Genomic DNA, 21,789 nt, shown 5'->3' with positions numbered 1-21,789 from the left:
GGAAGCTCGGTGGCGGCGGCGGCGGCGGCGCGGTGTCCTCGCCGAACCTGCGCGCGGCGGCGGGCGCTGCGGGGACAGGCGACACATTAGACGCCCGCGCGGGGGAGGAAGGGACATGTCCAAAGCAACAACTTGGGGAACCCAGGCACCACCCCCACCTCCCTCGGCCACCCACCACCCGCGCCGTTCGCTTCCGCGCTTTCGACCCACGGAGCTGCCACCATCCCTGCTGCTCTTGCGCCCCAGGCCTGCGCTGTCCAAACGCAGGATGCAGTTTGAAATGTGCTAGTAGCCGCATTCAAGGGCTACGCGAAACAGGGGCAAGCAATGCTAATTGCATAATCTAATGCAACGTAGCCCAAGTATTTCAACATGTAATCAATATTTTGAAGCTATTGAGATATTGATTCTTTGATTCTGCCCTGAAATGCAACGCAGACACTTATCGCGCCTCTCACTGCGCTTGCCACATGTCGGTGCTCAGTAGCCACACGTGACTAGCGGCTACCAAGTTGGACAGCGTTGGTCTGGAGACTTCCACCGCCCGAGTGGTAGGTGGCCCTAGGCAGCCTGATCTTTTTGGCTTATCCCTCGTGGGGAGGGCAGAGTGGTAATCACACACACACACACACACACACACACACACACACACACACACACACCGCTCCCTTTAGTGCTGGCATAACTAAAATAATAACACACTCTCTAACTAGATGCCTGCAATCAATTAGTCCCTATGTCTTTTACCTTAAGACAACCTTTGTCTTCCTTTAGTATCAAAAAGACTAGGAAGTCGATCACAAATTGCCCCAAATTAGCACCTTGGGTCCATTTTTTTACCAAGTGTGTGACAAATGAGGTGGTCATTAACCTCTTTCACTTTCAAAATAGCAATTTAAAAAATCAACCGATGTGTTGTATCACTGGCCAACTTCCTCACACAAAGAAAAATAATTCTTTCAAGTCACTCTCAAGTGGCTCACACTTGCAGCTGTTATCAAAATCCTTGGCTTTGTCTTTCTTTCTGTAGACGGCACGGAACCCTTCCTTGATTATCTGAGGGACTCAGTGCACTGAGGGGTATTGGGGATCCCAATCTGAGAAGTCTGGCTCCGGGAACAGGCCCAGGTGCACTGCCCCGGTGGCTGCTTTGTCCTTTTCTTAAATTGGCTACTTTTGAGAAACAATGTTCTGGTAATCTCCAAGTCTGGATTTCTCCCACGCTCGTCACAGCCCAGAAGAGTCGGTCAGAGCCCAAAGTAAGCTCCCCAAAGCAGCTGGAGGAGGAACAGAGCCCTACCTGCCTCCAAAGAGAGGAAGTTAGGGGGCAAAGGGGCCCCCACCGAGCTCTTTAAGCAGCTGATTCTGGGACACATGGCATTCGCCAGGTATTTAGTGGGCCCACAGGAGACTTGCACCGTCTAGGTCCATGCCGTGAGCCACAGCCAGGTCACGTGAAACAGGAATACACACCCCTTGCAGCCAGTCCTCAGCCCCACCTTCTACCCTCCGCCTGCGGTTGGCCCGGTGAGCAAACAGGAATCTGGGCCTGGGATCACCGGCGGCCTCTCCACAGAGGACCTCTGCTAGTATGTGATGGACAGGCACCTACGGGGCCACGCCTGGGGCGGGCACATCCCACCGCTTATGATCCCATTTATAGACGAAGACACGGAGTCCTGGGCAGGGTATGTTCTCTGCCCTGGGTTGGTGAGTGGCGTGTCTGTCCCTGAGCCCACAAACTCCCACCACTGTTTTCTACACTTTGGAAACTGGCATCAGAAGAATGCCAATCGTCTCCCATATTCATGTTTGGATGGAGTGGAACGTAATCTTGTAAAATACATGCAGCTGGGCCATTCTCAGTACCTGGGATCTGGCTTCTGAAAATCACTTTGTCTCCCTTTTGGGGAGCAAACGAGGCCAGGATTTTAGGGAGGGTGGCTGAACACCTGGTTTCCTCTGCCCCTTATACTGTCCCTCGTGTCCACAAGGCACATGGATTCAGCCACCCAGCTTTACTCACTCTCCTGAAACACTCGCATGGAGAGCAGGAAAAGCGTAGCAATTCCCACTTAGAAGCAAAAAAAGGAACAATTTGCCCAAAGTGTGAGGACCCTTTTTCCACGTGCCACCCACCGCTGCCACCACTGCTGTTCACAGCCCTGCCCCATCCCCTCGAGCAAACATGACCCACCTTCGTAGTTTGGCATGAGGCCGTGCCGAGCAGGGTTCACCGGCGGCTCAGAAAGGTTTTTAGCTGGAGACGGGCTGCTAGGCATTAGGGGGTTGGCGTAATGCCACTGGCACTCTCCGCTGGCTGGCAGCGTGCTCAGGAAAAAGCGTGCCACCTCACACGGGGATCCTTGGGGCTGCCCGAATTTGGCTGGCAACACCGGCTTTTTGCTGCTGAAGACGTGAGAGTCTAAAGGGAAGTGTCCGTAATGGTAGGAGAAGGGCAGGCTGTAGGACGGGGCGTACAGAAGGTCGCCGCCTTCTGAATGGAGCTGCTGTTCTGGGGCAGCCGCAGCGCTCGCCGGGGGACTGGCTCTCCAGTTTCCGAGCTGGCCGCATTCCAGTTTGTCCATTTGGAACGAGCTGTATTGCTGCATGGCAAAGAGGATAGAAGAAGGACCTGGTGGGGGGCTGCCTCTCCGCCTCACAAAGCCCGGGCCCGACCCCATCCCAGGGCTGCACCCATCCCGGACACCACTGCGAGGCCCCACTGGGGACAGACGCAGGGCCAACAGTGACCCCAGTGACCCACCCCCTGGGTTCAAAGAGACCTCCCCACCCACAGCTGACAACACACCAGATACAGGTGGCCATGTGCTATTTCGGAGCGCTTACGAACTACTTTAAAAAAGAAAGAGGGAAGGCTTTCATTAACAACAACAACAAAAAAAAATGCTGTGGAAACGACGCACCAGTGCTCTGACCCACATTTCCGTGGACTCGAGCTGGCTGATGAGCCTTCCCAGTTGAGGTTTCCTTTTCCCAGACCCCATTGGGCTATTCGGATGTTAGCTCTGCACACTGTCAGGCTGCGTCTCTATTGTGTGGGCAGGACATCCCAGAGGGACTTTGCTTCACTCCACAGGGACACTCCAGGCAGGGAGACCTCTGCTAGGCCACCAGAGTCTATGTTCCTGAATGTGCCCCGGTGTCCCGAGCCCCCTGGGACAGATGTCAGCCACACCCCGCCCCTGGAGGATGCGTGTGTTACCTGTGGGGGGTAAGGGTTTGTTCTCAGCTTTGTCTTCATCTTCGTGCTTTTGGGTTTAGCTAATTTCCTAGTTTCTTGTGAGGTAGACAAGGCGGTCCTCCAGGAGTCCTGGGACTTGGACATGGACACCTGCTCCAGGGACAGCTGCAGCTCCTTGTACTCAATATCCCTGAGAGGCAAGAGTGGGACAAGTGGTGTCCAGCAGGCTGTCAGCAGAGCGGCTCCCCGGGCATCACCCGGAGCCGGCACATCCTCAAAGCTCCAGTGAGTCATTTCACTGAGGTCCCATGGAGGTGGGCTTTGAGAAAACGACAGATCACCCTCCCTGTAAAAGCCACTCTGCAGGCCTGGGTTCAGAGGGGGCAGTGCTATTCGGCAGCAATGGAGGGGAATCGGTGCAGCTCTCTTCAGTCCTACAAGGCACAAACACAGTTCCTGGGGACACCCAGGGCCACTAGGAAGGACGTTAGGGCAAAAAGGAAAGGCAGGAACACTACACTTTGAGTAGCTGGCCTAGCTGCTTCTCTGTTTAGCACCCAGAGAGGCGTGACTCAGGGAGCCTGTGAGGGCCCAGGAGACTGGCTTCCAGGGGCCCATTTTTGCTCTGAAGTCCCAACTCAGTGCCATCAAGTTCATGGGAGGGGAAATAGCTCAGATGCCAGCCCACAACTCTTTGCTCAGAAAGTATCATTAAGGGGCTAAAATGCTTTCTCTCCTGCAGTTTTGCTAAAAGCATTCTACTTCTAAAAATCAAACAAACAAACAAAACCCCGGTGACCTGGTAATCATTCTATGAAAGCACAGAGCCTCCGTCCTCACTGCATTAGAACACAGGAGGGCCCTTTTCAAGGTAAGGCTGGGGGAGCTGCAAGGCTATCAAATTCAGGGCCAGGAGGGGTGGGGGGGTGGGGGCAAGGTGATTGAACATACAAGAGCGTGGTGGGTGGAGACTAATATATGGTCTTAAATAGACTTACGTCTTGTTGTTTCTAATGGTCTTAATAGTATTCGCCACTGAAATTGACCCTTTGGGGTTTTAAAGGGACCAAATACTCACTATCATTTGCAACAGGCTATATAGGAAGATGCGGGGGGAGGAAATGGGGGCTACCCCCCATCCCTAATGGCAGGAGCATACAAGGTGACCCAGAATACGTGTGTATTCCTGGTCCGGGACCTTTCCTATCCTGTTCAAGATGCGGAGGCGGAGGAGGGGGCATTCCCCAGCTGCCCTCTGCCCACCCACACCCTTCACCGGGGTTCCAATGCCACCCTAATCTATGCCCAGAGCAGGGCTCCCTCCTCCATAGCACCTTGTCCTCCATGCAGAGTACATAAATAGTTTGGACCTTCCCAATCAACCAGATTGTTCAAAAAGAAACAAAACAGGAGACAAATGAACAGTTCCAGAAAGAGAGAGAGAGAGAGAGAGAGAGAGAGAGAGAGAGAGAGAGAGAAAGAGAGAGAGAGAGAGAGAGGGAGGGAGAGAGAGAGGTGGAGATGGTACTTATAGGAGCGATCTATGAGGGACAGGGGAGAAGACAGAGCAAGGAGAGAAACAAATACGTCTGACTTACGTGAGGACATAATTGACACTCACGATGCAGTGGGGCCGGGACGAGCGGCTGTTGTGCACGACGGTGGCGTAACTCTGCACCCATACCCAGCCGCCCAGCTTGGACAGCAGCCGGTAGTACTTGGTGGTGACCTGGCCCTTCACCAGCACTGCAAGCACAAGGTGACATCAATCTAGAGAGACAATTAGCAGGCCCCGCCTTTGGGGACACTGCTCCGGGATGACCTACAACCCTGTTTCTGAACCTGTCTGGGGTCAAGGTCACCTTGGAGAACTTGACAAAGAGGGCAGGCTTTCTCTGCAGGGGAGTTTTCTCACGCGCACACACACAATTTTTGCCTACGACTCCAAGGGGTCCAAGGAGCAATCACTCTCTCCCTCCCCTGTTAAGAACTCTAATTTAAGTCACTGCTTCCACTGGGAGAAAAACAATTAGCCACCAAACAAGGTTTGCACTTGGCAGAGTGATAAAATTGGATTTGCTTTTTAGTTTCCAAAGTGCCATGATTATGTTATAATCCCCCCAATCCTTAATAGGCAGGGTGTATGTGGGGAGAGGGAAGTAAGGCAGTTATTTAAACAAAATAGTAAGTGAATGCATTCAACTAAGTGTCAAATTGTTGCTGATATTTGCTGTTCCCTAGAGCATGTGTGTATTCACAGTGAAACTGTTACCCTGTTTATATTTTCTTCCCATTAAGCTGCAGGCCCGTTAATTTCCTATGTTGCTCATGCAGGACAGACCACTGCTTGACTAGTCGTTCCTGAAAACGGGGCCTATGGGCCCATCTTCTGTGCACAGTGCAAACTCTAGGCTGCTGAGCAGCTCACTGCCAAGGCCTCTGTTTGCACAGAAACCACACCAATCCCCCTCAGGGCCTGCCAGCGAGGAGCTGGGGAAGGGCTGGAGGGGGAGGAAAATGCCAGAAGCTTTGGGTGGGTGATGGAGAAGAGAAAGCCTGACTTAACCTTCTCCAAGGAGGGGGAGGCCAGCGTGTCTAAAAAGGCACCCCTGGAGGCTCAGGTCACTTGTGGCTAGAAGACATTCCTGCTTCTCATGGGTCGGCCCCAGGGCTCTAGCTAGCAGCTGCCCGAGATGAGCAGGGATTCCGGGAGGTGGCCAAATTCTGGGACTGCAGTAGCTGGTGCTGAAGGAACTTACCCCCCCACCCCCCTAGTCCCCCACCCCCCGCACTCCCCAGCTCACAGACACAGAAATTCCACCCTTGCACTGAACCACGAGGCAGAGCCCCCTCCCTTTCCTCCACCCAAACCCTCTCTATCGGCTTTTGTGGCTTCTCTTCTCCTTGAGGTGGTTTTTTATCGTCCACTTTAACACCTGCAGCAAAATATTCTGGTGCAGAAGAAAAATGGCTGTAAATATGATAGCCAAGGAGTTATTCGCCTTAATATAGAGAGAGTTCAAACAGGCTGATAAAAACACTAAGACCCTACAAGTAATATGAGCAAAGGACAGAAACACACAGCCCACCAAAGAATACATGTAAACGGTGAACACACTTCAACTCATTTGTTTGACTCAGTGCTAGATACCGTCCGTCACATGAGAAGACATTAAAAAAAAAACCCAAAGATTGCATGATTCCATTTATATGAAATGTCCAGAGCAGGCGCAGAAAGCAGATTAGTGGTTGCCTGGGGCTGGAGGATGGAGGGGACTGGGTGCGACTGCGAATGACTAGGCTCATTCTTGGGATGAAGAAAATGTTCTGGAATTAGATAAAGGTGACAGCTGCACACCACTGTAAATATACTGAAGACGACTGGCTTTATCTCAAACAAACAAACAAACAAACGAACGAACCAATGAAATGACAGCAGGCGATGCTGGCTCATCTGTGGTGGGGGGCATTGTCATGTGCTGACACAGCGTAAGCTGGTGTGTTCCTTCTGGAAGCAGTGTGAAGGCTCATATCCACCGACACCCTGCTTTCACAGCTAGGAACTGACGCTATGGGAATCACAAGGAACGTGAACAAAGACTCATCTACAAAAAGATTCACTGCAGTCCTGCTTCTAACTCAGGAGTACAGGGAGGGGAGAATTAACTGTCCCATAACTGGGAAGAGGAGTTACGATGCAGCCATTAAAATGATGATTAATAGGAATTTGTAATGTTATGGGGAAGGCGTATGACATAATGGTAAGTGAAAAAAAGACAAGATTCAGAACTGCCCAGGGAGAGATCATAACGATGCAAAAGTGTGCACGCACACACATACCCCACCCGACTGTGTGATCTTGGACAAGTGACGGACCCTGTGCCTCAGTTTCCCCATTTATAACAAGAGGATAATCCCAGTCCCTACACCATCCGGTTGTTGTGGGGATTCGCTAATCTAATCTATGTGAGGATTTAGAACAGTGACAGATGTGCCTGGAGGACACCATACATATTAACGCTCACTATCAGACACTGATAAAATTATAGGCCATTTAAATTTCGTTTCCTTGATTTTCTAAATTTCCAACAATGAGGAGGTATTCATTTTGTAGTCAGAATGAAAACTGAGTTATTTTGTACACGAGCAAGCAGTTTGTATGAGGTTTGAGGAGTGGGAATGCAACATACGTCAGGCCCCACACCCCTCAGGGTGAAGCGAGGGACAAACATGGCGGTGCTGCTACGTAACAACCATCCCCCAGATGGAGAGGCAGGCCTCCCTGGGTCAGCCCAGAGACCCGCTCTTTTCTGCCCAGGCTTAACACGTGCACTTCAGGAGACTCACTTGGCAGGAACGAGACCCTGTGACCAAGGTGGTAGGAAAGAGTCCTTCCTGTGCTTCTCCTTGTAGGGTTTGCCTTTTTAACAACAAAGCTCGTTTTCACCACATTGCCTCACTTTACCCCCACTACCACCGTTGGGAGGTGGGCATCCCAGGAAATGGGCCCACAAAGCACAGCTGGGGTCCCAGCCAGGGGTTCTGACTTCCACTTCTCCAAGTGGCACTGTGGGGGGAGGGGGTGGTACCCTCCAGAAGGCTCTTTGCAGCTATACATGGGGATGGGGGGGCAACTTTTAGGGGAGACTCTGTTAACCAATTTGCTATGGCCCCAAAAGAGAGGTAACCCAATCAGGCTGAGGTCCCATCTGTGGATTCCCCAGGAGGTCATTCTTTCTTCAAGAACATGCTTATTAGTCTCTTTGACTTTGAAATCTCTTCCTGGCAGCATGTGCAGAGCCCCTGGGAGCATGACCGTGTACTTTTCCTGCTTCTTATCTTGTACTTTATACTTTCTCTTATTTCTTACAACATGCCTAAAACCTATCTGTGATCATCTTAAAACGGCACATGATGCAGCCAGTTTATTCCAAATATTTTACATTAGGACTCCAATGGCAGAAGTTGCACAGCTTTTATTATTTCTGACCGTCCCTGCCTCTGCTGCGATGGGCTTAGATCCAGAGGCCAAACACAGACACAGATTTTTTTTTTCTTCTTTTCTGTGACCCATGGAGATAGTCAACATGTCAATTCAAGTTGAAATCCTAGACATTTAGACACAACATTCTTCAATTTGCTGTAGCTCCCCGTCCTGTCTGTCGTCCTTAATTAGCTATCAGAAACGACCCCAGGCTAGAGTGATATGTAGTCCGGCCTTGCTGATGGTGGTGGTGGACAGGGCAGGGAGAGGCCCCCTAACCGAAAGCTCCTGAGGGCACAGGCCCCGCCTTTGCTTCTCTGTGCCGCAGCCTCTCCAACATCAGTGATCCAGGCCTAGAGGAAGGCCAGTGGTCCCAGGTTTCTGAGGCCACTTTGGGATGGAAATTCTACTTCCGTAAATGTGCTCTCCTGAAAAGCAGGTGGCCTTCCTGTCTCCTCTGGAATTCCTCCTGGAGGCATAGCCATGGCCAGGAGCCAGCCTCTGGGAGGAAAGTCGTTTTGGCCTGCAGCATAATTTCTATTTCAGTTTTGAACTTGAAGAGCTAAGAAGGAGCTGACCAAAAATGCCTGTCGTAGGTTGAATAGTGTCTCCCCAAAAAGTTCTACATTCTAACCCCCAGAACCTGTGAATATGGCCATATTTGGAGAAAGGGTTTTTGCAGATGTGATTAAGTTAAGCATCTCAAGACGAGAGCATCCTGGATTAGGGTGGACTCTAAATCCACAATAATAACAATTGTCCCTATAGGAGGCAGAGAGGAGACAGACACACAGTGAGAGACGGAGGCGGAGATTGGAGTGATGCGGCCACAAGCCACGGGATGCCAGCAGCCACCACAGACTGGAGGAGGCAGGGAAAGGTTCTTCCCTAGAGCCCCCAGAGGAAGCATGGCCCTGCCCACCCCCTGACTTTGGACTTCTGGCCTCCAGAACTCTGAGACACATTTCTGTTGTTTTAAGCCACAAAGTTTGCAATATTTTGTTACAGCAGCTCCAGGAAACTAAACCAGCCTCCCTGGAAAATATGGTCAGTGATTCGGTCCCTGTGTTCCTCCTGATTCCTGTCTCATCTGCCAGGTGGGGCCTCAGAAAGAGCTCTTTCTGTGAAACTGGAGACAAGGCACGTGCTCCTCTGGGGAGCAGGTCTCCAGTGTGTGGCGTGGCCCCCACACAATCCCTGCTCCACGCCTGTGGACGGAGGTGGTTTTGTTGGTAAGAAGACATGGAAAGCCCCGGAGAGGAGGGAAGCACTTTGGGGAGGAGCCGCCACAGGGCCATATGGTGCGACATCTGCAAAGTGACGCTGACCGTGGAAGATGCACTGAGCCTGACCCATCGAGTCCCCTTTGGCACCAGGCAGAAGGGACACTCTATGACTATGCATGTCCAGAACTGCCTCCAGGGATCAGGGCAACGTGTGGACTGCACCATGCTTTCTAAGGTCATTGCCTGTCTCACTGCTCATGGTTCTCCCTGACTGCAGGCTCCCCACACCTTCGTCAGCAAGACAAAGCCACTTCACCTCCAGATTCTGCTCAGAGGGTGCCTCTAAAAAGGATCAGTAGGGATAAATTAAACTCCATCATCCGTGTCAGTCCAGAGGCTGGCGGGACCAGCAGCAGAAGCTAGCGTCCCCTGTAATACAAATCACAGCTCCTCACAGTGATGGGAAACTCCCTTCAAGTTCATCTTGTATTCCAAGACCTTCGTCCCTGGTCCATAGCCATGCTACAGAAAGGTTGCAAACTGATATCCCATGCACCACTTGTGTCCACAGATGAGCTTTGGTGGCATGGCATTGTGTGGCCTCCAGTTAGTCACCAGCCGTACCACTCCCTGCTGCCCCTCCCTTGCCGGTTCATACATTCCTGTTACGTGCCTCGCCCCCTGGCCCCATAAGCGTCTGAATTTGCAGCTCCTGCATGCCATTTAGAGCGTGTTCTCCTTGGGTCTATACCAGCTGCCCTAAAATTCTGTCGTAACAGTTATTGCTTGAAATTTGTAGACCACGTGTTCAGTCTGAAGCCTTGCTGTGACACTGAAATGTTTTGATAGTCGGATCTGGCCTGTGTGCTCTTCGGGATCTGGGCTTGGCCCGCGCTGGACGGGGGCCTGCCTCGTGAAATTCTCTACTACCTCGCACGAACTGCCATGCACACATCATGGCTCTTCCAAACCAGAGTGTCCACAAGAAATCTGCCCAGAGTCCCTCAACACCAATTGTTAAGTTTACCAATATGACCCCTTCCCCACCTGTGCACCAGACTGCCCCTACCCACCCCCAGGCCCTGAGGTCAGGAGAGCACAGCCCTCTGCGGACTCCCCCCACGTACAAGAAAGAGTCCCGTTTCAGGTCATGTGACTGTGTCATGCCTACCACACAGCCCCTATTCAGCAGGGCTACCAGGCAGAGAAAGGGTTGGGAGGGTCCAAGGCGTTCCCCATGGTCCCCTTCCTTACAGAAGGTTCTGGGGAAGCCCCTGGCACAGCCTGGCGTGGAGAGCTCACCTGGGCATGCCCAGGCCCACAGTGACCCCCCAAGCCTTCGTCTTGCTGACCTCTGGGTGCCTCTGCTCCCGAAGACCACACAGCCCAGCCTGCTCCCCTCAGGAGGCTGACTTTCCACAAGGCGCCGACTTCCCTTTCTTTAGGGGGCATGCTTCCGTCACACCCTCTGGACTCCTGCTCCCAGTTACGATAATATTTTGAAGAATGTGTGAAAACCATTTGGTTGCCTACGCTCCTCCAGAAACACCACTTCCTGACGTCCAATTACGTCCAGCAAAGGCCTTCGCCCCGTCGCCAGAGATTCATGGGTTTTGGACACTGATGTGGAGAAAGCTTGGCCTTGGGAAATCAGACAGTGACCTCCCTTTGGTCCTGGATGTCAGCAGCTGTTCGCTTTACTCCTGTACCCAGGGAGCCCGTCAGCTGCCAAGACAGACGTGTCTGCACATCTCACTGTAGGAGGCGGCAGCCAGGCACCCCCTGTGGCCTTGGAGTCCTGATGGGCCCAGATGTGTGGGTCACCAGAGCCAATGGCCACCTCCAGCCACATTCAGTTGTGGTGGTTGGCAGGGGAGCAGCAAAGGTCGCCCTCTGTGGCCATGTTCCTGGGACGACCACCAGGCCAGCTCCAGATGTGACTGGATGGAAGGACTTGAGTCCCAGGTTGGCAGAGGCCACTGTTGGGGTGCAGGTGGAGCCTGGGGGGCAGGAGGCTGGAAGAGGAAGCCACTGCCCCACTCTCTCCCCTTGGGCCACGCCCCTGAGCCCCGCTGTCAGTCACCGGAGCACCATGGGACAGGACTGAAAAGTCGCACTTTGAAATGACACATCCTGCCTTCTCAGTCTTCTGACCTGTTCTCCCCAAGCCAGTCTGTCCAGTTCAAATGCATGAAAGGGCCTGTGCCCACTCCTTGGGCGAGGACACAGAGATATTAAGGAAAGTCCCTGTTTTAGGCTGCATTGTATATCCCCAAATTCAAATGTTGAAGTCCTAACCCCCAACTCCAAGTCATGACTGTATCTGGAGATAGAGCCTTTACAGAGGTAATTTAGGGAAAATGGGGTCATATGGGAAGGCCTTAATTCAACAAGACTGTGTCCTTATAAGAAGAGATTAGGACGCAGACATGCACAGAGGAAAGCCGTGCGAGGATAAGGGGAGGAAGGAGGCAGCCGTCTACCAGCCAAGGAGAGAGGCCTCGGAAAACACCGGCTCCTTCATCACAGAGTTCTGGTCTCTATGACTGTGAGGAAACAAATTGTTATCGTTTAAACCACCCAGTCTAGGGTATTTTGTCACGGCAGCCATAGCTGACCAACATAGTCCCATAAGGATCTGAACAGCGTGAGGCGAAAGCGTTATCCAGAACTAAGAACTTATTTCCCTTGGGCAGGGCTGGCGGAGCTCTGGGAGACGAATCCCCACCCCCTGGGTGGTCAGAGCCTCCTTGCTGGCTGCCATGCTCCCCAGGCTTCTAGCTGACAAAGCTGGCGGCGGGGAGGCCGAGGCAGGCTCCGGACTCCACACCTGCCTCTGCCCGCCCGGCTGGGGTGTGCTCCGTGCCTCCTGTCCCTTCGGTGGCTTTCTGGCCACCATTACAGTCAGAGTCACAGCATAGCAATCATGGTCAGTATTGCTACTTCCTGTTTTCTTTGATTTACCAAATTCTAGCCCATTTGGCAAAGAAAACCGTGCTCTCTCTGGTTTCTGAACTCTCCGCCTTTTCTGCATGTGGGTTGGACACTTGTGTTCACCTTCCCTTTCAGGTTCCATCGCCACGTCTGGAGGGTCCAAATTCCAAGCGAGGGAGGGCAAATTTGTCTTTTAAGTCACGGGAGACCTCAGGAAGAAAAGCCCATGGTAGGTTTGGTAAGCCAGAGGAGCGGGGAAGCCTGGGGCTCCTGGGTACAAAGACGGCCCCACCTCCATGTGTAAGACCCATCTGCGGTGGGAACAGCCGAAGGCTTGAGAGCCAAACGGCCTCGTCCTGCGTGACTCAAGGGACACAAGAGTGGCCCAGCTCTCCGCAAAGCCCGAAGGTCACAACCCACCCGGGAAAAGCATCCGGTCAGTGTCAGGGGAGCCCCCACTGGTCCTCACTGTGGCTTTTGTTCCATTTCCAAAACACAAATTGTATTTATTTCCCCTGGAAAAAAAAAACCACCCTGCTCCCCTCTGTTAACCAGAAGTATGACATTTAAAGCAAAGATTTTTAATTCCATAAATTGTCTTTCTCTGTGCTCAGAGGCCTAATTTCCCACAGGGCAGCCATGTTTTAAAGAAAAACTCCCCCTTTCTGTAATTCAGGGGTTTGTTTTCCATTCATGTGCTGGTTATCAGACTCTCCCCAGAATGTTCCTGCCTCAGCAGAAGGGGGCTCGGAGCCCCCAGGCGTGAGGCTTCCCCTAGAGCCCAAGGTCAGCCCTCTCCTCCCTGACAGTGGTAGAATGTCCCTCCCACGGGCTGCTGGGGGCACGGAGCTTTGAATTCATGTTTTCTCTCCTTTCCCCAGCTTGTCCTCCCTTCCAAACTGCTCTGGGGTGCACACTGCCGCTCCACACCCTCCAAGCAGTCTCCTCCATCTCCCAATTACTCTCATCACTTCAGAGCACCCACCCACCCCCTGATGCCTCCTTGACAATTACCAGCAAACCCCATCCAAACACTAGGCAGTTGCTTCCCTACCAAGCTCGGTTTCCAGAATGACAGGGATGTTGACATGAAATAACTATGTAGTCATTTTTTTAAAAGAAATAAAAAGGCTGAGATTTTCTGCTTGCGATGGCAGAGGAGGTAAATGCTGAGCTTACCTCCTCTCGTGACCACATCAAATACAACACTGAGAATCACCTGAAGTCTAGCTGAACTGAGCCCCTACAACTACAGACATACAGAAGAAGTCACATGGAGACTGGTAGGCGGGGCGGAGACGCGGAACAGGCTCGTCCCACACTCATGTGTGACCATTAAAAATCAGGAGGCACATCTCAGCTGCAGAGGTCCCCCTAGAGGAGCGGTGGTTCCCAGCCTCACACCAGGCTCCCCAGCCCAGGGTTCCAGTGCCAGGAAGAGCAGTCCCCACCACTTCAGGCTGTGGAAACAGCAGCAGCTGTGGCTGAGTGAGATACAGGGCAGCTAAACTTCCAGGTGCTCCTTTTGAAGGGGTCATGCACGGACTTACTCTCTGACGGACTCACTCACTTTGAGCTCCAGTGCTGGGGCAGCAGCTCAGAAGGTGCCGGGAACTGAACTGTCTGATTTCAGGGTGAGGGCTAGAAGGGCAACTTTCTTGCTGGATGGAGGAGCTGAAGGAAGCCATTGTTTCTTTGTTGAGACCTCCCCCTCCCTGCATGCAGACGCCATATCTGAGTCTCCATGAAACTGGCTATCACTTCTGTTCTGCACCACTCTCATTCCAGAGACCTGACCCCACCTAACTTTTGGGCACACCCAACCCTCTTCCAGTGGCTTTTCCATACAAACAACCTGCCTTAGCTCATGCTACAGACTTTCATAAAATCTCTCAAAGTTTCATAAAACCCAAACAAACAGCATCTGGCTTCAGTGTGTCCCATACCTCTGGTTGAGCAGCCCTAAGCCCAGCACTGGTGACAGCTGGCCTTAGTTCGCAGATTGGCCTCTCAAGGCACCTCTAAGCCCAGTGCAGAAAGCAGCCATTTGTGATTGCTTTGTGGCTCATACCAGGTGGCCCTGGGCAGAAAACAGGCTACAGCTAAACTTGGTCTGCAGTGGGCCCCCTCCCAGGAGGCGCCAGGGCTGGCAAACCTGGTGGCCATCTTAGGACCAACCTGGAGCATTGCTCAGCTGCCTCCAAGGATGACACACCCAACGGACAGACTGGGCAGACACCAGAGCCTTGCTAAAGCAAACCCTGCTCTGTAGGGTCAGCCCTTGCACAACAGCTCCTCCACTGTAGTCACAGCCAATCCTCACAACCAATCAGCCTGGGGGCCAATCCCTCCTACTGAGGTGCAAACAGCAACCAAGGCTCAACTACAATAGGAGGGCACACACAATCCATACAAGGGTAATACCTAGAGCACCCAGCTCTGGTGACCAGGGAGACTGCACTACTGGGTCCCACAGGACATCTACTACATAAGGCCACTCTACTAAGGCTGAGAGGCATAGCAGCTCTCACAGAAACAAACACAAGGAGGCAGGCCAAATAGGGAAACAAAGAAACACGTCCCAAATTAAAGAACAGAACAAAGCTCCAAAAAGATAAAATAAAATAACTAAACAAAATGAAGAGAAGCAATTTACCAGACGCAGAGTTCCAAACACTGGTTGCCAGATGGGACAGGGGTTGGGGTGAGTGAGAAAGGCAAAGGGATTAAGAAGTACAAATTGCTACACAGTAGTCATGGGGATATAGGGTGCAGCATAAGGAATAGAGTCAATAGTATTGTAATAACTATGTATGGTGTCTGATGGGTACTAGATTTATAGGGGTGATAGATGGAGGGGGTTGGGGGAGCAGGGTGAAAAGGTGAAGGGATTAAGAAGTATAAATTGGTGGTTACAAAAAAGTCATGGGGATGTAAAGTAAAGCATAGGGAATATAGTCAATAATATGGTAATAACTATGTACAGTGCCAGATAGGTAAGAGACTAGTCAGGGGGGTCACTTCTTAAATTATATAAATGTCTAACTACTATGCTGTATGCCTGAAATTAATATAAAATAATATTGAATGTTAAAATAAATAAAGTGTAAAAAAGGCATAATTATTTTTAAAACAAATTAAAGAAATGAAGGAGACTTAACAAGTCATTAGAAGTAAGATGGCAGAGTTAAAAAAAAGAAAAGAAGATGGACTTCAGAGTTAGACACCTGACGTGGCCCACACACAGCTCTGCCACTTAGCTGTGTGATCTTGGGCAAGTGATTTTACATCTTTCTCACCTCATCTACAAAAGGGGGATGTTGTCTCATATTGTGCAACACTGCAGTGAGGATTTAAAAAGAATACTAGCATATCTTATGATGCCTGGTATAGATTAAGTCCTGAATCATGCAATCATTTCTATCACCCTCTAAAAATGCTAAAAATCAAGCAGTTCTCCTCCCAAGTGTTTTACAAGTGTATTAGAAAGCAAATTTTTAAGGTACGCTCATGTCTTTCATATTCTTCTTCTTAAGAAGAAAAGGTATGGATGTTCTGGACTTTATAAACGTCTTACTTTGACGAACTTTGCTTCACGGGAGGTCAAGTGCTTGCATGCGTATTTCTCGTATTTTAAAGCCTTAATTTTCTTGTGTTTATTTTAATTCCTCTTAATAGAGGAATCTTTAAAAATTTTTGTTAACCTAGCTTATGATTATTGTCTCCCTTAGTCTGTTGGGTTCCTGATATTAATTATTGTTACATTCCAATTACTTACATCCTTAAGAAAAGAGAAATAAAAAGGCTGTTGATGACTCTGAGCCGCTCCATGCACACAGAGCTTTTCCCACCGTCATGAATCGAAAGGGGCAGGAAGAGGCCATCTAAGTCTGGGCAGGTCACAGGTCCTGGCAGTCACAGGTCTACACCTGTAGTGACTCAGCAGGGGGGAACAGCGACGCCCCAGTAACTGCCATGTTCCTGGGTCCCAGCCTACACCGAACAGCCCAGCCAGGAAGACAACGTGGCCACAGACAGAGCAGTCCCTGGACCAGCCGTCCACCTGCAATTTGACACCAGCAGCTTGTCCTCTAATGCCTCTTGGTCAACACAGAGCAAAGCAAGAGTGGAGGACATGCCATCTGGGCTGCATTGCAAAAGATCTGGCTCCTCCAACCATCTGCACCTCGTTAACAAGCGCCCCTGGACCCGCCATGGGCATGGTGGGGCTGGCCACTGGAGGATGAGGTGTTCTACTACACCCCCATTACTTGCTGCCTCAATTTGAATTCCAGAAATGTCACTTGTTTAAGCAGTTCAGTGACTAGAGCACCTCCCACAATCTAAATGCTCCCCGAACTGCCTCTGTTGGCAAATATAAAAGGATATTGTTTGTTCACTCTTTCCAAACAGACTTCTTCCATCCTAAAAACCTGTGGTCTCCCTCGAGCTACCCCAGCCAGACGGTGGACAGTGGTCGAAGTCCAGTCGCTGCTTGGGTTCAGCTCCCAGCTCTGCCACCTCCCCGCAACATGACTGTGGCTTAAGCTCTCTGAACCTCAGCATGCTCAAGGTGAGAGGAGGATCATGAACATGAGAATCTCCCTCACTGCGTTGATTATACATGTAATAAGCTAAACGAGTGCCTGACAGTAGCAAGGGCTCTGCATGAGTTCTACTGCTAGTGCCGTTATTCGCTACTTGTGTCCAGATATCACAGAGAAATCCACAACCTAGAATCCAGCAACTTCTGCACCATTTGACACCTGCCAGTTTCATTGGATGTTTCAGAACTGACGAGTAGCTGTGCTTAAATCAAGGGGTGCATGAAACCACGCCTGAGGCTTAAGATTCATGTGCATACGATGGACGGTTATGGTATCATCAAACAAGGGACGCTCTCCCTGCTCTGTCCTTGGCGCCTCCTTCCTGGCTAGCCACGCCCCATGGACCCAGGTGAGCATGGTACTCACGGAGGTGGTGCGCGTAGCGGAGGTGGAACACGTCACAGCCATGCACGTGATGGTAGAGGGTCTTCTCGATCAGGTCCTGTGGCTCGTACCCGGTCAGCTCAGTCACCCTGGGGGAGGACGGGGTGGGGGGGGCTCCATGAGTTACTCCACTCCGCAGATTGCTTTTCGTTTAAACTAATATTGGTTTTGCCAACTAATCAAGTGCTAAAAGGCTGGGGTGGTGGGGAAATGTTGATTTTGGAAACTAAGAATGATTTTTTTTTTACAAGAAGAAAGTCTTTGAACTCTAGCCCAGTGCAGGATGTAGCACTATTCATGAATGTTCTCCTGCAACCGCTGGCTGGAAGGATGTTTGGGATAGCTTAGAATCTTATCCCTTTTCAAGGTGAAGCTTATCTGAGGACCCTTAAGAGTGAACTCTGATACTGATATTGCAAGAAAGCTGCCAAGGTGAGAAAGAACCCCCTCTTTGGGGGCTTTTGTGGGATAGCCCTTTGTGAAACTTTCTAAAAATTATTATGGTAAAATATGCAGAGCATAAACTTTACCATTTTAACCATTTTAAGTGTACAATTCAGTGGCAATAATTCCATTCACAATGTTGTATGATCATCACCGACATTTCAAGTTTTTCATCACCCCAAACAGACACTCTGTATCCCTTAATCAATAACTCCCCATTTGCCCCTCCCCTAGCCCCTGGCAACCCCTATTCTTTCTGTTTCTATGACTTTGTCTATTCCGGATAGTTCGTCTAGGTGGAGTGATACAATATTTGCCCCTTTATGTCTGGCTTCTTTCAGTCAGCATGTTTTCAAGGTTCATGCATATTGTAGCCTGTGTCAGACTTTCATTCTTTTTATGGCTGGATAATATTCCATTGTGTGCAGATAGCACATTTCGTTTCTCCGTTCATCTGATGGTGGGCACTTTCCACATGGCCACTGTGTGTGAGCCTTTAAATCTCTGTTCCACACTGGACACTGTTAATTAGCACAGTTGGTCTCAGGGTGACATACGGTTGGGCGATTCCTACTGATGGGATTTGGGAATAACTGGGGACGTTTAAGCCTCATATCAGTGGAGGATTGTTTTAGACCCCCGAGAAAATATACACCCGCAAATACTGTGACTAGAAGGTCAACCTCCCAGTGCTTATGCATCACGACCCCTCTTCACTCTCATCAAGCCCTGGGCATATTAATGTCCCACTTCAGCTCTTTGAAGGAAAGTGGCCTCTCAATAGCCAAGGCCACATCGTCACTGGCATTTGGATCACTCCATCTGTAGGTGAAAATTGCATGTGGCAACTGCGCTGGGAACCATGCCTTTGGAGGAGGTGGCCCAAACATCTTGGTGACAGATATTCAAGAACAGATGACACAGGGGGACAAGCAGGGATTCCAAAGCAGGTGAGGCCACAGCGAGAAGGCGGTGCGGGCGGGGCGCGGCCGGGACTGGTGGTGCTGCAGGTCCAGGTCTGAAACGTTAGCTGTAAATTGAACGGGGAAACTTGACCTCGCTTTCATTCCTTAGCTTGCTCCCCTTTCTGTTGAGTTCTGTGCGGGCTTCGGGTCGTAAATCTCTGAGAGCCTCATATTTCCCTGGAATGGCTCACTATTTGGTGTACACATTTCCATGGTATTCCTCCAGGGCAGGAAGGAGACGGGGCTCGAGGTGGGTGGAAGGGAACGTGCACAGGCCCTGCAGAGCCGTCCAGGGCTCAGGGGACTTGTCTAAGGGCCACCTAGAACTTCAAGCCCCGTTGGAGTCCAACTCTGTGTGGCAGGAAAATTGAGACGTCTGGCTTCCCCCAAAAGAAAACCAGGCATCTCTCCTGTGTGGGGATGAAAGAGGCTTCGCAGACCCTTTGGACGAAAAGTTTCAGAACAACGGCCCCAAACGTGTAAATGAATCAGAAACACATGTATTAAGTTTCTCATCAAAGTACACATGGCTTTAAAAATTAAAGGGGAAGGGAAGGGTTTGGCAGTGCTCCCTCCTGGTTTTTTCCAACCCTCTAGTGTCTGACGACCTGTCAGAGGGATTTGCCAAACCCCAAACATCGCTCGGTTCACCCATCCTTAGCAAAAGCACCAGCTACAGTTTCAAAGTGAAATACCACAAAACCCCTATGAACCAAATTTCAGGTTATGCTGAGTTCAGTTGTGTCTGGGATTATGCTGGGTGGGGGGCCACTGGCCCCTGTGACTCCGGAGCTGCTGGGCTGCAGGCCAAGCCCTCGCCATGGCTCCTGGGTTTGAAAGTAGGAGCTGCCATTCCCCTCCCCGCCGGGCCATTCTGCTGGCCTCCCAGTGCTGGGCCAGCCCCTGCGTCCTCCGGCTGGGCAGCCTTTCAAAGGCCATCAAGCTGCAACGGACCGAGGACCAGACTGAGTGTGAAGAATTCTCCAGTGCATTTCTGGCCCCCTTAATAAGCACCTCCTAGATTGACCGGGGTTCAGAAAAAGACTCAAGACTTTGCTAGGAGTTTTTTGGTGTTTAGCAGGAAGAACTGCAGAGCCTTCCGTGGAGACAGGAAGTCTTCCTCACACCCACCGCCATTCTATTCTACTCACTTCAGGGGAACGTCCCTCCCATCCGAAAGTAGGGGAACATTAGCTTTTGCAGAAGCCGGCGTCTCAGTCTCCCTTCCAAAGTTCCCCGGCCTCCCATCTAGCTGCGTACACCGTCTTCTGTGAAGCCCTCCATTTGTCCCTGGGGTTTCAAAGGTATGTGGATTGAACCACTTGAGAAGACCTGAAATCTCTCTTCTGGGGAGACCCCTCTCTTCCACAGAATTCACCAGGTCTTGGGGTGGGGTGGGGGTTGCTAGACTGGTCAAAGAAATACTAGGAGGGCCGGCCGAGTGGCGCGATGGTTAAGAACTGGCTTGGGACGCCAGAGGGCCCCGGTTCGGATCCCACATATGAGGGCCAGTGACACTGCCCTCCACAGCTAAGATGCTGAACAACAGCTCAACCTGGAGCTGGGCTGCCCTGAGTCGCCGGGGACAGCATAGGCTGCAGCCCCTGTGGCAGTGGGTTGCCATGGGCTACCGTGTGTAGCCAGCAGCCAGCGTAAGGGGCCAGCAGCTGCAGTGAGCGGCCGTCCAGAAGCCGGTGACTGATCTGCCTCACCCGGGAAGAGTGCAGTGATGGTGCCAACTTGGGCCAGTGAAGCAACGTCCTCCACAACTAGACTGAAGAACAAAACGACAGCAACTTGTCTGTTCCCCTTCCCCCAATTCCCCAATAAAAATCTTAAAAAAAAAAAAAGAAAGAAATACTAGGAGACAAAACCAGGGAGAAACCAGTCAGATCCTCCACACTCCTAAAATAACGAACTTGGATGGCCGGGGCTTCTCTCAGCCCACTTGAAGTGGCTCCGGAATCTGGAAAGCGCTGCTCTTTCACGGCTCCTCTCCCTCCGCCCACACCCAGCTGTGGGGCCCCCGGCCAGCCCAGGGCTCCCCTCCCTGCAGGTAAACAGCATTGGTCAGCCTTTGGCCATCCCAAGAGGTGCCCATCCTTCCCCGAAGGGGTTACCTGGACTCTTCGGTCGGAGTTTCTGGAAGCATTAATGGCGACTGTCATGCCAACCCTTGTCGTTTCCGTACCCTTGAAAGGCTCTGAGGTATGTGAATGATAAACTAGAATAATGTGTGTCTTCACCTTCCACCCCTAACCAGGTAGATTTGTTTCTATTCAATACATGGTTAAAATAATCAATTTATGTTATGCATATTTTACCACCAAAAAAAGTGAAAAAAAGAAAGAATCAATAAATCCTAGCTTCAGAACATACAGAACACACACACATTTCTCTGGGGAGCTCAGCCACACACACCAGAAGTCAGGAGTGGGCTCTCTGAACACTTATTCTTGTCTGCATAGCTTAGGAATCTTCTAAGAGGCTAAGAGGCCAAGGGACTCACATTGCAGGGACATCAGCCTTTTTACTTTTACAAATGCTTCATATCTGTCATCCAATTTCATCTTTCTTAGCTGCCCTGTGAGTAGCAGAGTAGGTGGGGCATGGCTGTGTTGGGGTTTTTTTGTTTGTTTGTTTTATTTTTCAGAAGTCCAAACAGGCCGCACAGGCCTGAGGCCTCACGACTTGTGAGGGCTGCAGCCTATCCTAGGGGATGGCCAAGGCCACCCCAGCGCAGACCTCCCCTCCAGAGCAGACTTCCAAGGCCTAGATAACAACAAATCAGTGCTCTGCCTCACTCACCTCCTTCTCTCTCTCTGAAGAGTCTTGAGTTGATGGGAATCCCCAAGTAAGAGAGGAAAGGACAGTTGGGAGAGGTATTTCTGGGGACACTGCAGACTTGACCTCCCAGCCCAGATCGGGTACCTGCTGAGCTTGTGGTCAGAGCTTCCACCCAGGGAAGGCCACCTGTCTTTTCCCAGCCTCAGCCCTGCAGTCGTCTGTGTAGCTCAGATGGCTTCTGATAGCCTGAGCT

The 21,789-nt window shown here is 51.1% G+C and overlaps 1 protein-coding gene across 1 annotated transcript in view; it reads right to left on the bottom strand.

Annotated features, from left to right (window-relative positions):
- Positions 1-21,789, bottom strand: part of SIM2 (SIM bHLH transcription factor 2) — a 62,923-nt gene that overhangs the window by 14,874 nt on the left and 26,260 nt on the right. Inside the window, exons 7-10 of the mRNA XM_019658630.1 lie at positions 17,323-17,429; positions 4,804-4,951; positions 3,227-3,395; positions 2,198-2,606 (exon numbers count right to left, since the gene is read on the bottom strand). Of these exons, the coding sequence (XP_019514175.1) occupies positions 2,198-2,606; positions 3,227-3,395; positions 4,804-4,951; positions 17,323-17,429 (833 nt within the window). The remainder of the gene's footprint in view (positions 1-2,197; positions 2,607-3,226; positions 3,396-4,803; positions 4,952-17,322; positions 17,430-21,789) is intronic.

Source organism: Hipposideros armiger, unplaced genomic scaffold (assembly GCF_001890085.2).
Source record: "Hipposideros armiger isolate ML-2016 unplaced genomic scaffold, ASM189008v1 scaffold_285, whole genome shotgun sequence".
In the NCBI taxonomy this organism is placed as follows: Eukaryota; Metazoa; Chordata; class Mammalia; order Chiroptera; family Hipposideridae; genus Hipposideros; species Hipposideros armiger.
Note: the sequence above shows the minus strand (reverse complement) of the source record. Positions and strands in the feature narration are given on the sequence as shown.